Source organism: Varroa destructor, unplaced genomic scaffold (assembly GCF_002443255.2).
Source record: "Varroa destructor unplaced genomic scaffold, Vdes_3.0 BEIS01000002.1, whole genome shotgun sequence".
In the NCBI taxonomy this organism is placed as follows: Eukaryota; Metazoa; Arthropoda; class Arachnida; order Mesostigmata; family Varroidae; genus Varroa; species Varroa destructor.
This window is the reverse complement of record NW_019211455.1, coordinates 24,718,562-24,731,453: the sequence shown is the minus strand read 5'-3', so window position 1 is coordinate 24,731,453 and position 12,892 is coordinate 24,718,562. Positions and strand designations below refer to the sequence as shown.

The following is a 12,892-nucleotide window of genomic DNA, read 5'->3' as shown; positions in this document are numbered from 1 at the left end:
TTACATTGTCTTCACCATAAGTGAACGACTGTATATACGGTTGTTTTGTCAATTAAGAATTAAATCTTTGACATTCTCCAGGCACCAGGATTAAATAATAAACATGTAAATTGTCATGAATGCCCCTTTTTCCAAAGGATTACGACACCGGACGCATCCGCAGATGCTAACATCCTTTCATCTGCCGCAAATGCAACTCCCCGAATCGGAGCCGAATGGCCCTGGAGACGATTAACAGGCGAAGCAGGGTGAGAAGGTGTTACATCGAAAAAAACTAGCCCGCCGTCGTCGCTTCCAGTTACCACACATGAACCGTCCCTATTGTACCGATCAAACAAAAAATAAAGACCTTGAAAGTACTATGGTATTAGTTCTATGTGTACAATGTAGCTCGAAGAGGATACCTGCGAAGTAATCCTCAGCAAGCATTCATCGAATAAACATTAATAAAATGAACACTATTAAATTCTGAGGCGATCTTGGATTATAATACTGATGTCGCTCTGTATAAGTAGCATATAGCTAACACGATCCTCGTTTATTGAGCGAAGTTATAATTATTAATTCGACTTCTCCAATATCTCTAACGTTACTCTCGTATGAGATTGCCGGAAAGAGTTTATTAACTACAAAAATACGTGCCATATAGACAATCAATCCTTCGCAGACTGTAGTGCATGGTTTTCAATACAAATAGATATAATTTGATTGTTATAATAACGCTTTTTTCAATACAAGTAGTGGTATTTGGTAGTAAAAAAAAAACAAAAATAATACTGATGATAATAATACCTGAAAGACATAATGGGTGAGAAACATGACTTCAATGGCGTGGAAGTTTTTTGGCCATTGCATACATGCAGCCTCTTTTTCAGTACCAGCGTACCATCCTTTGGATTAACGACCCCGTAGACTAACAGGAGACCCCCACTATTCACCTGTACAAGGAATATAATAAAAGGTAACAAAAAAAATTCAGAACGTCGACCACAACGAGTAGCTATAGTGAGCACTCCTATTATATGTCATATTACGTTAAGAGTGAAACAATTCATATATGTGTGCATATGCTAAAGGAAAAAAGTTCTTACACAGAAGCAATACAAAGTTTAAATTCCTTTCGCAACTTAGAGTGCAACCACAACTTTTTGAAATGCATCTAAGCCATTATGACATTCACAGCTACAGCACCGAATCAAAAATAAATACTTCGCATCCGACAAAAATCACTTGTTGTGCCGGAGAACTAAAACATCTAAACTACGTACGTCGTAATGAGCTTTTTGATCAAGTTATGCCTGTAAAGAAGATTTAATTACAGGAGGAATTGGGGGTAAGAAAGCGTTGACAAAGCCTTCGCGGCTACATCCAAGGGATAATCCAAAAAATGGGGGCAAACTCGCCATATAATAGAAAACAGGTAAAAATAGAAGAAGGACGGCGTTCCTGGGTTATCATAAAGATAAGAGCAGCGCCGATTTCACGAGGAAGGGTATTCAATATCGCCTGCTGGAGGTCGGGGGCTCACTAGGTCTTTGCAACAAGTAAAAATCAGTGAGGACAGTTTTAAGAGAGGCCGAAATCAATAACAATCAATGAAGCCAAGAAGAACGGTACTAAGTCTCACTGTGAGCATAACAAAGCTCAACGTAGCCATAATCTGCTAAGATGTATAAATAAAACAAGAACGAAGTAACTATTATGTCCTTGGCACGAAACAAAGCTGGGCACAAAGGGAACATTCTAGAAAATCGAAACCAGTGACATGGACCTAGACAAAACGGCCATGAAGCAAACAATTGAAACGCGGTATAAAAAAAAGTTCCAGCTGAACAGCAAGGAGACAAGGCAGTAGATAGACCAACGCGAAACACAAGAATGAGGTAAAGTAGTAATTTTTCTAAAACCAAAATTTGGCTCTATTAACTCCAGATATCAAGGAATGGACTGGTGTACCAATCCTGTCAAGTCTTATCTAGCCACGGGTAGTTTTAGACATACATAACAAAGATCGGTAAGGTGCAAGCAGACATCTGCACGTCTTTACGAAAGATGGCACAAAAGATAGAGTAGCGCACATTGTGCTTTATTGTCATGCATTGAACGAGGTCAAAGACAAGCCGGCACACAGAAACGTATCAACGAAAAGGAGCATAGAGGAAATGGTGGAAATGATGACGAAGGGCAAGGAGAACTGGAAGAAACTTACGGTTTTCTTTGACGATCTCATGAGAAAAAGAAAAAGCAGGAAAGGCTGTGCGGCAAGAGAATAACGCAAGGACAAACACGAGACGAGCAAGGATTTGCTGTTCCACAGTCGGGTCTTCTGGAAGAGCAGGGTACGATACCTTGCCCGGGACTTAGCACGTCCGGAGAGGAAGAGAACCCGATGGGAGGATGGACGGAATGTGCCGAAGGGGATAACAGCCTATTGCCCATTTCTCCAAGCTATGATTTCGAAGTATTATTAAACCATGTCCCGAACCGAAGCCCAAAGTCTTCGAGGGGTCCAGGATTTAGTAGGTGGGAGTCCCACAGTACCAGACAAACATTATAACTGTGAAGTCTGATGTGCATAATGCATTTGTCCTCAACCTCCATAAGAAAAAAGGCTCTACTAACTAAGCTACCTAAGCAAAGGATGGATTCTATGCACGCTAACGGAGCGGATTATGTTTTTGCGCTCCTTTAAAAAATAAAGATCAGATATATTTAGATAAACTGTGTAGAATAAAAGCTACAGCAAATAAGGCGCCACAGATATGGGACACTGGCTATGAAAAAGATATAAGCCATGTCGCCAAAGGTTATATTTGAAGAGTGAGATACGGTAGCTACGGGAAACAAAAAACATTAAATCCAATTTAACCAACTAACTGCTTGGAGTGCCTCATGTATTGGGAAAGAGGAAATATAAGGTGGTTATTGGTAAGCTGAGAAAGCCACAGCTAACACTGTTGCAGAATCTGGTAGAACAAACTGTCAATAAACTTTTTCCAAGCCACTTGGGTCCCACTTGTCCGGTGGATAGCATGCAGAATTACGAATGCTCCTCACCTTTCGAGAGAGAATCGAGGCGATCATTATAGGATTCGTTAAAGGTGGAGCACTTGAACCGTGCGGAATACGTAATGATAAATATCTTCCTCCAGAAGAAGCCTAAATGCTCGAACATATGATAGAAATAATATTGCATGGGAAAAGGAGCCCCTTAGAATGGAAGAAACCTTGGTTCAAATTCCGGAACATACAACCCAATTTCGCTCAAGACAAGTTTGGAAAGGCTCTTGAAATCACTATATGTGGGCCACTGAACGGGAACAGAAAGGAGCGCTTTCAGATGCTCAATACGAATTTCCGCCAATCTAACAAAGCCGCCAATAAAGATTTTTTACAAAGATTTTAGAATAACAAAAGCCAGGTCGGTTTAAAATCCGAATTTTATATACGTTTGTATTATCCCAATGAATTCAGTTCCATCGGGATAATTTGATTTTAGTAAATCACGATAAAAAAATCGTACTTGATAATTATGACGATAAAATGTTTAAAATTACTTTTGAGGTATGTAATCCATCTTTATCATAATGCTTTAAGTCTCAATAAAGTTCTAATGCACCACAATTTGCGTGAATAACGAAAGTAATCCATATCATCTATTATATAATCTAAATACTCACTAATAGACATGGGTCGCGAGCTTGCCGATTTACCCAGTGCCGAAATGAAAGGCACGTAACTGGACCTCCCCCGGGAGCGCAAAATCTTCTCCCTCGCGATAGTCGTCCTGAAGCGATATCAAAGACGTATGAACTGATGCTTCCCTAAATCGTCAATAAATTCGGTTCAAATAAGACCAAACATTTTGTTAAATACTCAACATGGTACAATAATAATAAATATTACTTTATCTACACTGAGCCAATGCTACATTTAAGTTTATCGTACAAAGGAGACCGATCATTAAAACTGGTGTCCGCGTTTCCTTCAGTAGGAATGTTTTAAATTTCCCGCGTTGAAGAGCCCATAACAGTACCCTTTCCCGTCAGTCAGCCGTCTGGTACTGAGCACCAGGGAGGTGTCACGTATTGCGACAACAGCCAAAATTTGTGCAAAGAATGACATACCGTTTGAATTGTGTACAGAGTTTTGTGGCATGCCATCTTTGTGGTAGGACTTCGTCGGTACAAAAACCTTCAACATGTCAAGTGCCAATCGTCCAAAACGAGACGAAAAACTCAAGATGGAAATATGTAAGTTATCGAATGCAATGAGCTTGAATACGGTATTCCAGTTTTTATTTCCAGTATTCAAAATACTGGAAATAAAAAGGTTTTAGAATTTCATTAAGCTCTATTTGTACTACTAAAACCTAACCATATTCACTGCTATAGCTAATTTGTGTTAATCTATTTGGACTATTTGATCGAGACGTCGTAAATATCTTCAATGGTCGAAACCTTAACGGCGCGTTGCTTTTGCCTCTGGATAAGCGGAGCAGCAATAAACACTAGCACGTGAAGATGTCATTTTTGGCGGGCAAAACACAAAATCACAGATGCATAAAGGAGCATATGTCGGAACATACGTATGAATCAGTTTTTAGTCATCTAATTTTAAGTCAAAGCATCGAATATATAAATTCAACACAAATAATGCAGCTGTTATAAGCAAATGCCTTAATAGAAGTGAAGGGCTCCATTGTTTATTAGGTCGTTACTTAACGTCCCTACAGAAATTACTTAGTCAATTCTGACATTTGATATTACCAAACAGACATATCGTTGAAATTCCAGGAATCCAATCTTTTCAATATAAAATTTAGTGTCCACTGTAACTAGAATATGGAGCGTTTTGTAAAATTACACCTTAAATAGAACGCAAATCAAACCATTTCCTAGTATATTACGTCTTCAGCGTTATATGACACGTTTAATAAGGACAGTCGAATTCAGTAGCAACTACTTTTATAGAAGGGAACAAGACTTGCTTCAACCTAGAACAGACCTCAGAGGGACTGAAAGGGTGATCACGTTTGTGATGTATTTTCGTGCCATTGAACGAAGCAGGCTTCGCTGAACTACAACTGTAACTCCTCGAGCTCGAAGCGGCTAGAATTTTTAGAATAGAAGCAACAGGAAATGCTGGTTTTCAGGCTCAACATGGAAGCCCTCGGTGGAAGCAACACAAAAGTATTTGACGCCGCAATTATATGCAACTTCAATATCTAGTTTTTGACGAAGACATTAGTATTATATTACTCAGTCAGTATTAGTTCCATTAGCAAGGCAACTAAATAAGTAATAAATGTGAGTTTGGATGTGACAAATGTTAGCAAAATCGTTTTCACTTATTTAACTTTGTGTAGTATACTCGGATAGAGTTTTAAGGCCAAATAGTGGTGAAACATTTAACAAACGTTACAGTTTCTCCATAACTTTGTCAAAATTACAAATTTGAAATAGGACCACTTAGCGAACTCGAGTATGGTAACTCCTAATATTCTCTTGGAGTGTCTGACATCTTTTTGTTTGACTTGTGCAAATCCACATTATCATTGCATTTCTTCGGATTAGTTGGTCGTTCTAAGCTCTCGTCAACCATTATCAAATGGACTTGGTAAACCAAGTTGAAATTAGATTAAATGAAAAAGTTTAGTGTATTCACTTTAGGGCCAAAAACTATATTAACAAAAATCAGGATGTCTAAAGTGAGGTGGCTTTGATATGTTTGCACTAATCACGAAGTCGCAGCCCAATGTCGATGAAGAAGGCTATTTCTCTGCTATTACTTAGTTTTTTAAGCACAGGATTACTAGTATAATATTGTGTTAAATAACATACAACTGAGGACCCCCTGAAGACGCGTCAATATTCAAAAAAAGCCAAATTCAATTGAATAACTGTAAAGTTGTCTCTTTCTGTATTCAAAAGGGTCAAACTACATACGGCCTGGTATGGCAAGTTTAAATTAGCAAGAAGACTATAACAATTTTTGCCCTTCGTGAGAAATTACATTTCTTGATGATAACAACTTTGAAGTGGTTTTGGCAAGTAAACCTCTCCTTTATTCCGTGAGCCTCTGCTCCGTTCAAATGCAAGCATTATTACCGAAAGACATTATAGAGAAAAGTTTCTTCCAATCAATAACCGATTTCTGTCGTGTTAGAGTAATACTCTAAGGATATCATACTTGATTATAATAATGTTATGTTTGCCTAGCCAGTTTTTAATGGTACCAGATCGATGAATTCCCAAAAGTAGTAGCACATATATTCATAATTTTTATTATACATAAATCGGCAATTTAAAATACAATATTGATGCACATACTCCTTTAAAACTACTACATACTCAAACTAATTGATCATTAATAATATAAACTGTACAAACTTCACAAATACCGTTACATATGTATTCAAGTTATAGGGTCATTCAGATGTAGGGGTAAAGCTAAACGTACAAACAAAAAGTTAATTTTGTATATGTATACAGTAAATCCTAGAACTCAACCTTTTTTTTTATTTTAGTTTTCCATGTCATAAATGTTATAACCAAAACGTGGGCTTTGATCCATATAAGGTTCATAAATTTTACTATATGATTTAAAAAGAGTTACCTGGGTAAATCATTGACTTCTCACATATATGATTGTTATACTACATATCTAAAAAGATAAGAGGATTAGCACAAACGAATGTTGTTACTTCATTCGTACTTACCAGTGTTTTTATTCATATTACAGAAATACACGTTCTTGATTTGTTTGCTGTGACTTGCAGTGAATCTGCCAACATGTGCCGTTCTTCGAGTTACACCACCACAGGGTGGGCACGAACAAATCAACTCGGAATTAGACTTACGAGAACCAGTCGAATTGGGAAACTTCTCCCTTATTGGTGATCGTAATTATGTACATGATACCAGGAAAATGGCTTATCTTATCGAGCCGCCGCAAGATCAAAGGCTTGATTGGGATTTGAACGAGGCGTTTGATGACCGTATTCCCAAAAATCACTCACTCAGTGAAAAACTCGACAATCTTCTTAGGTGGATATGTGACAACGTCGAGAAATTTCGGGCCCCCTGCGATGGCGAGAACAGCAAGCTGTCTGGTTTGCATACAGATTTTGTTTCGTATCGCGGTCTTCTGACCACGATTATGTGCTCAGTATATGAGCAAAAAGAAAACTGGATCCTTGGTGTTACTCTATATAAAGGCAGTCGATACCTTTGTCAATATTCAACACTCGAACAAATTGAGCGCGAGAAAAATAAAAGTGGTTGGTTCGAACGGGTTGCTGCATGGGGTTACAAGTTCGAGCAGTATATGACCGCTTCAAGGCCCGGAGGGCGCCCTACGCCCCAGGAGCCAATTAATGAGAAAGAAGAATTTTGCTCTGTGGTTCGCACTCGTTTGGGCCAACGGCATTCACTTGTATATGGAGCGGAGGTTGACGGTGTGGACGACCGTCTGGTGGCCAAATATCCCGAATACAAGCATTCGACACGTCGCTATGTCGAATTTAAAACCTCGAGGTTCGTCGAAACTTCACGCCAAAGAAAAAATATGGCTCGTTTCAAAATGGTCAAGTGGTGGGCTCAGTGTTACTTGATAGGTATACCTCGAGTGATTTGTGGATATCGAACTGACGATGGTATTGTTGAACAGGTAAAGAGCTACCGGTTGTCCGAACTGCACGACGAAGGTCGCGAGTTTTGGAGCCCTTTGCGAATGTTTCATTTTCTTGATAAGTTTCTGGATTTCATCAAAACAAATGTTACTGTCGATGATCCAAAAGAAGTCGTAATCTTCGAGTTTGTGCCTGAACAGCAAATAATCAACTGTATGACGCTGCCAAAAGACCACGCCGATTACAACCGATATGTAATACTTCCTGAGTGGTATCTTGTAAAATTAGGCGAACACCTGGATTAAGTTAAGCGTTCATTTTTTTCGTTATTCCAGTTAAGCTGATAAGGTACTAATTCTAAGTCGAATCGTTCTTCCGAGAATTCAAATTGATCCTTGTGTAATAGCGGAGTCTTTGCAGCTTTGTTTTCTCGTAATCGACAAGATATATCACGTGTCCATTTTATCTTGGCAACGTGCGTAACACACACGGATGCTGGTATTGTTTGAATACGGTGAAACTAAAAAAAAACCTGTTCTAACAAAATTTTGCACAAAATGTGTATGTGTATAATGAAAAACAAATTAGTCTAGTTTTTATATAAGGTCGGAAAACAAATACTCGCCTTTGAATTAACAAGATAGATCAGGCCGTTGATCTATCGAAATGTCCTGCGTAATAAATAGATTTAGCAATAGCTATAATAAATGTTATGGTTATAACTTAAGTAACTTGCCTAGTATCTTTCATTTAAAGACATTCCAATCCGGTCATAACAAGAACGAGAATAATACATAACAATTATATAATGTCCATTATAAATACAACAGCTCGCCTTATATAGTGATTACTGTCCTTGCATTATTATCAGATTAAGTTTTGAGAATAGAATCAAATATGATTAACGCGATCGTTGTATTACCTTATCGTCTCCGACCCACAGCAACGTCCCGCAAATGGAAAAGGCCATTGAAAGAGCACGAGCTCCACTCTGCAGTTGCTGACTTCCACCACGGACGACCATTCCTGTTGAGACACTGATAACCTGTATCATGCCACGTCCACTGCCCATCTATAATATGCACAAATATTATAGATAGATTATAGAAGAGTGTATTTCAATATAGTGTAGTTAAGTTACACAAAAAAAAGTTACACACACCGCGGTCATTCCTTTTTGTGAAACCCACTCCTGAAAATTATATATGAATGAAAAGCCAATGAGCAGATAGCAATATTAGCTTTGTGTTTCTAAACAACACAAACATTGACTGTATAGCATAACTAATTAAATTTAAACAGCAAATTTTAGAAACCATTCTTTTTAATCTTCGACTACATAATTTGCGATGTCAGTCTTATTTAACAGAACGCAACTCGCAAGTCGAATCGGATTCGTAAATAGTGTCTATGCATGAAGAATGTCTAGTTGGACACACGAGAACGATGATACTAATATCATACATGAGATCAATCACGTCCGACTGAATTGTAACTACTACATCCCTATCGACATAAGTTCTCGTTTTACAAGATAATAGTGGATTGAAAGCTGAAGATAAAGCATAACTTTATGCGAGAATGATTAAATGCGCTACGTTGGAAGACAGGAATAAGACGTACTTTAATCTGTCTGAGCAGCACTTAAGCAGCGGTCGCCCGAAGATGTTAAACTCAACTGAGTTTAACATCTTCGGGTTCAGACGCTTGAGTCCAACGAAAGAAAGAAATTATCTCTTTCACTCCCTTTCTACTTGTAGAAGGTATATGAATTGAACCTACAGCTAGCATGTTGTTGTTCGCTGGTTGAAAGGCAGCACAGAGAACAGGATCACAGTTGCACTGCTGCTGTAACTGTATTTGCTGCCCTAACATTTGTTGTTGCGATAATTGCTGCTGAGCATGGGTGTTCGACTGTAGGCGTATAGAGCGTAGCAACGCTCCTTTCATGGCGTCCCAAACCGAAAGCGATCCATCCAATGAACATGTTATAATGACGTCATTTGAGTGTGACCATTCTGCCCAAACTATTGGACCGCTATGCCCAGCAATTCGATGCAACGCCTGTCAACGTACAGTATAAACGTGAGAAATAAATTTTACTAAGTAAGGTAAGTTTATTAAACTTGTTTAATTCTAACTAAGGTTATCACTATTAATATAATTATGTACTATATTTATACCTTGGGCGGGTCTACTTGATAGATGCAGAGAACGCCTTGAGCGTCTGCGGTACACAACAGTTGCGGGCAGTTGTTGGCGAACGCAACATGGTTCACACTTGCCCCTTGCTCGAAAATGTGATGCACTCCAGAAAATGTATACGACATGCTCAAACTTTCTGTTCCGATACCTGCCAAAGCTCTGTGATGAATCCATGTCAAATATTGGGCATACAAAACACGGCACAACAAACGGTACATTATAGAATTGATGTCATTTACTTCTATTCTGTTTCTCAATAGATTATGTGATTTAGAATAGGTTTTCACTAGTATAATAGTAGAATTATGCAGTAGACATCAAAGCCATAGAGTTCTACCTAAACAAATTACGAATATGTGGTATCAACATTCGATAATAGACGCTTTACTGCATACTGACTGCATCGAAAGAGCGTAGTGAAGTATTCGGAACAAATACAATGACAGGGTAGTGGCAAAGCAATATCCCCGTCCTGTCTTACCACGCCAAAACAAGATTACCATTTTCAGTGACGGGAGAAATCAGAACATCAATTATTCAAAACCTTGAATTTAATTACTGACAATCTTTTTATTATATTTGTGTCTAACTGGCTTGAAACTTATTGTAAGACAAACATGAAATATGTACCATATATTATATGTACAAATATATCACGAGCAATGCTAAACTATGTGGTATATACCGCGAACAAATATAGTACTTGCTATAACCTGCTGGCATGTGCGTCCTTCGAAGGTGTGAGACCTTCCGGAGCGTGGGGCGGTGTCCATTGACGACCACTGTCCGATGCATCCGTCAGTGAAAGATCTACAGTCTGCGATCGCAGTAGACGAATCGTAAGCAAAGAGTACCAAGCTATTGACATCATTAGTGTTTTTAGATATTATATAATCTATTAATCTATAAAGTGTTGTTAGAAGAACAATAATAAAAGAGTTTTTCGTTATGTGATGTTGTGTACTCGTATATAGGATCTTACATGATGCACTATCCTTCGAGAAACACTAGTATCTCCGAGAAATTAACAATTAAAAACATTGTGATACATATACTTTGTAGTAACTTCATTTTCATTATTAGTTTGAAGCCAAACGTAAAACAAATATACATGAAACGTTGCAGTGCTGTCGCTGCGGCTAGTGCGCCTTAATTCAGGCGGGCTGCCATACATTAATGTTAGTAGCTGACTACGGAGGCGCATATAGTTTTTGTCAAATCCTCGAGAAGGTGCATCCCCTACAACATCAGCCAACAGCTGCGACCGACGGCGAAGATACATATTCCCTGAATCCAAATCAAAGTAATATTAAGTCACCACCTGTTTTGTTCCAGCTCTAGCAAAAGTCCGATGGTCGTTTTTCGGGTGTCAGTGCAAATGTCTTGCTAGCATTAGTTGCTCTACTACCATTCTTTTTTATTAAAACTAACAATATTAAGGTCAACTCAAATCCTTACAATAAAGGCGGGAAGGATTTCATTTTAATGTGATTCCTGATCGTTGAAATAAGAAATGAGCTATGCACGAAATACCACACCGGGGATTATTGATGCATAATATCCAGAGATCTGGATGTCACTCGAAGTTTAGCAAAACAAGTTCCTTTTGTAAGCTGATTTTCATATTTGCATCAAGGTCTCCGAAGCTGGTTGTTATAGTCTCTATTATTAACGTGTTCTAATATTAAGCTCAACCGAAATTATTTTTGGTTTTTTCTATAAATAATTTAGTAATAGTCAATTCGTAAAAACCATTTCCAAAGCATAAATATTTGAGAGAAATTATGTTCTCTTGAATAGTAAAAATACATCGACAGCACACTATAATTTTCGCAGTCATGTACGACCTAAAGTAACTTGTCTACATATCACTAAGTTAGGGAACATGATTGAAACAATTCTATTAATTAAATACAAACAATCATACACTAATTTACAGGTGCTAGAACTTACGGATGTAAGGTTGTCGAAATGAGTTCCATCGCGCATCTTGGGCTAGGATCGACTGCCAATTCGAGCTTAACATTATTTCACTGATATAGGGTAACGACAGCGATGGCCTAGAAGAACGGATTCCTGAGGGTTTCATTGTGCAATTTAATTCAGTGTATGCAAGTGACTATGTATTTTATTCAAGTTGAAATTTTGCAGTTTTTTTTTGCCAAATATACACAAAATGATTTTCACCCACCGGGGGATATTTACAAGATCAGTAAGAACAAAAACTAACAAGCAGCAAACTGAAAAGTGGCACATGCAAGTCCAAATTGCTTACTTTACGCGAAAAATGTCAACCCGTGTTCAATTCCCTTTTTTTTTCAGATGGCCTGTTCCCATCAGATCATAAAACACAGTATACTATAAAATAAATCATATGTAGTAATGAAACGCTTCGTTTGCATTCACCGGATTGGCCACCGATCGACATCGGCTGAGCACTGCAGCTGAACATTTTCTTCTTCTGTACGAGTCTCAATTCAATGACCAAAAATGTCTCTTGGTGTGGATAATGTGAATTAGAGCAGAAAATTGACATCCACACTATCCTCATCGCCACTTCCATCAAATCCTCGTACCTCGCACCAATCTAAGAAAAGCTAGAAGTACGCAATGGACTACTAACAGAAACACATAAATTGCACTTACCTCACCCAGGAATCAGCCCATCCTTTTCGGTCGTAATAAATAAAATCCAGCAGATGGATACGTTGTCACACAAAGGTACCCACTTTGGTCAATACCTTATTATTACTGGTGATACTTTCTGAACAGTTTAGCATTTTCTAAACTGGTGACTGTGGCGTTCGTCGAGTCCGAAACCTCCTATACTTGAAACGAACCAGATCACTCGCTTCCTATCTTATTGCCCTATAGTCAGTGTTCCGAAGGAGGCCGTGAGGGCTTCCTCTCCCATCACGAGTTGAGAAATCCTCTCTGTTTGTGTAGTGCTGCCGATTAGGTTTGCTGCGTCAGCTGTCATTTCGACGATCACCAAGCAAGCTAACATATGTTTTCGCCCTTCCTCGACTGGCAATGGCTATCGCAAGGATCAAA

At 38.4% G+C, this 12,892-nt stretch overlaps 2 protein-coding genes across 6 annotated transcripts; one reads left to right on the top strand and one right to left on the bottom strand.

Annotated features, from left to right (window-relative positions):
- Positions 1 to 6: 6 nt before the first annotated feature.
- On the bottom strand, positions 7 to 12,876 carry LOC147757566 (WD repeat-containing protein 13-like). Of its 3 annotated transcripts, none has more exons than XM_086980370.1 (10): positions 12,485 to 12,874; positions 11,792 to 11,914; positions 10,950 to 11,125; positions 10,552 to 10,655; positions 9,817 to 9,997; positions 9,416 to 9,697; positions 8,556 to 8,705; positions 3,681 to 3,824; positions 793 to 938; positions 7 to 318 (listed from the first exon to the last, which is right to left on the bottom strand). In XM_086980370.1, the coding sequence occupies exons 2-10, from the start codon at positions 11,862 to 11,864 to the stop codon at positions 114 to 116; spliced, it is 1,461 nt and encodes a 486-aa protein (XP_086836496.1). In that variant the 5' UTR covers positions 11,865 to 11,914; positions 12,485 to 12,874; the 3' UTR covers positions 7 to 113. The 3 variants fall into 3 exon arrangements, with proteins under 3 accessions (XP_086836496.1, XP_086836497.1, XP_086836498.1); XM_086980371.1 differs by having other exon boundaries at positions 11,792 to 11,898; XM_086980372.1 differs by lacking the exon at positions 793 to 938 and having other exon boundaries at positions 59 to 318; positions 12,485 to 12,876.
- LOC111245062 (decapping and exoribonuclease protein-like) lies at positions 3,819 to 10,787 on the top strand. Of its 3 annotated transcripts, XM_022792859.2 has the most exons (3): positions 3,819 to 4,253; positions 6,782 to 7,671; positions 8,577 to 10,787. In XM_022792859.2, exons 1-3 carry the CDS (start codon positions 4,202 to 4,204, stop codon positions 8,604 to 8,606), a joined length of 972 nt encoding a protein of 323 aa, XP_022648594.1. In that variant the 5' UTR covers positions 3,819 to 4,201; the 3' UTR covers positions 8,607 to 10,787. The 3 variants fall into 3 exon arrangements, with proteins under 3 accessions (XP_022648594.1, XP_022648592.1, XP_022648593.1); XM_022792857.2 differs by lacking the exon at positions 8,577 to 10,787 and having other exon boundaries at positions 6,782 to 8,364; XM_022792858.2 differs by lacking the exon at positions 8,577 to 10,787 and having other exon boundaries at positions 6,745 to 8,364.
- Positions 12,877 to 12,892: the final 16 nt, after the last annotated feature.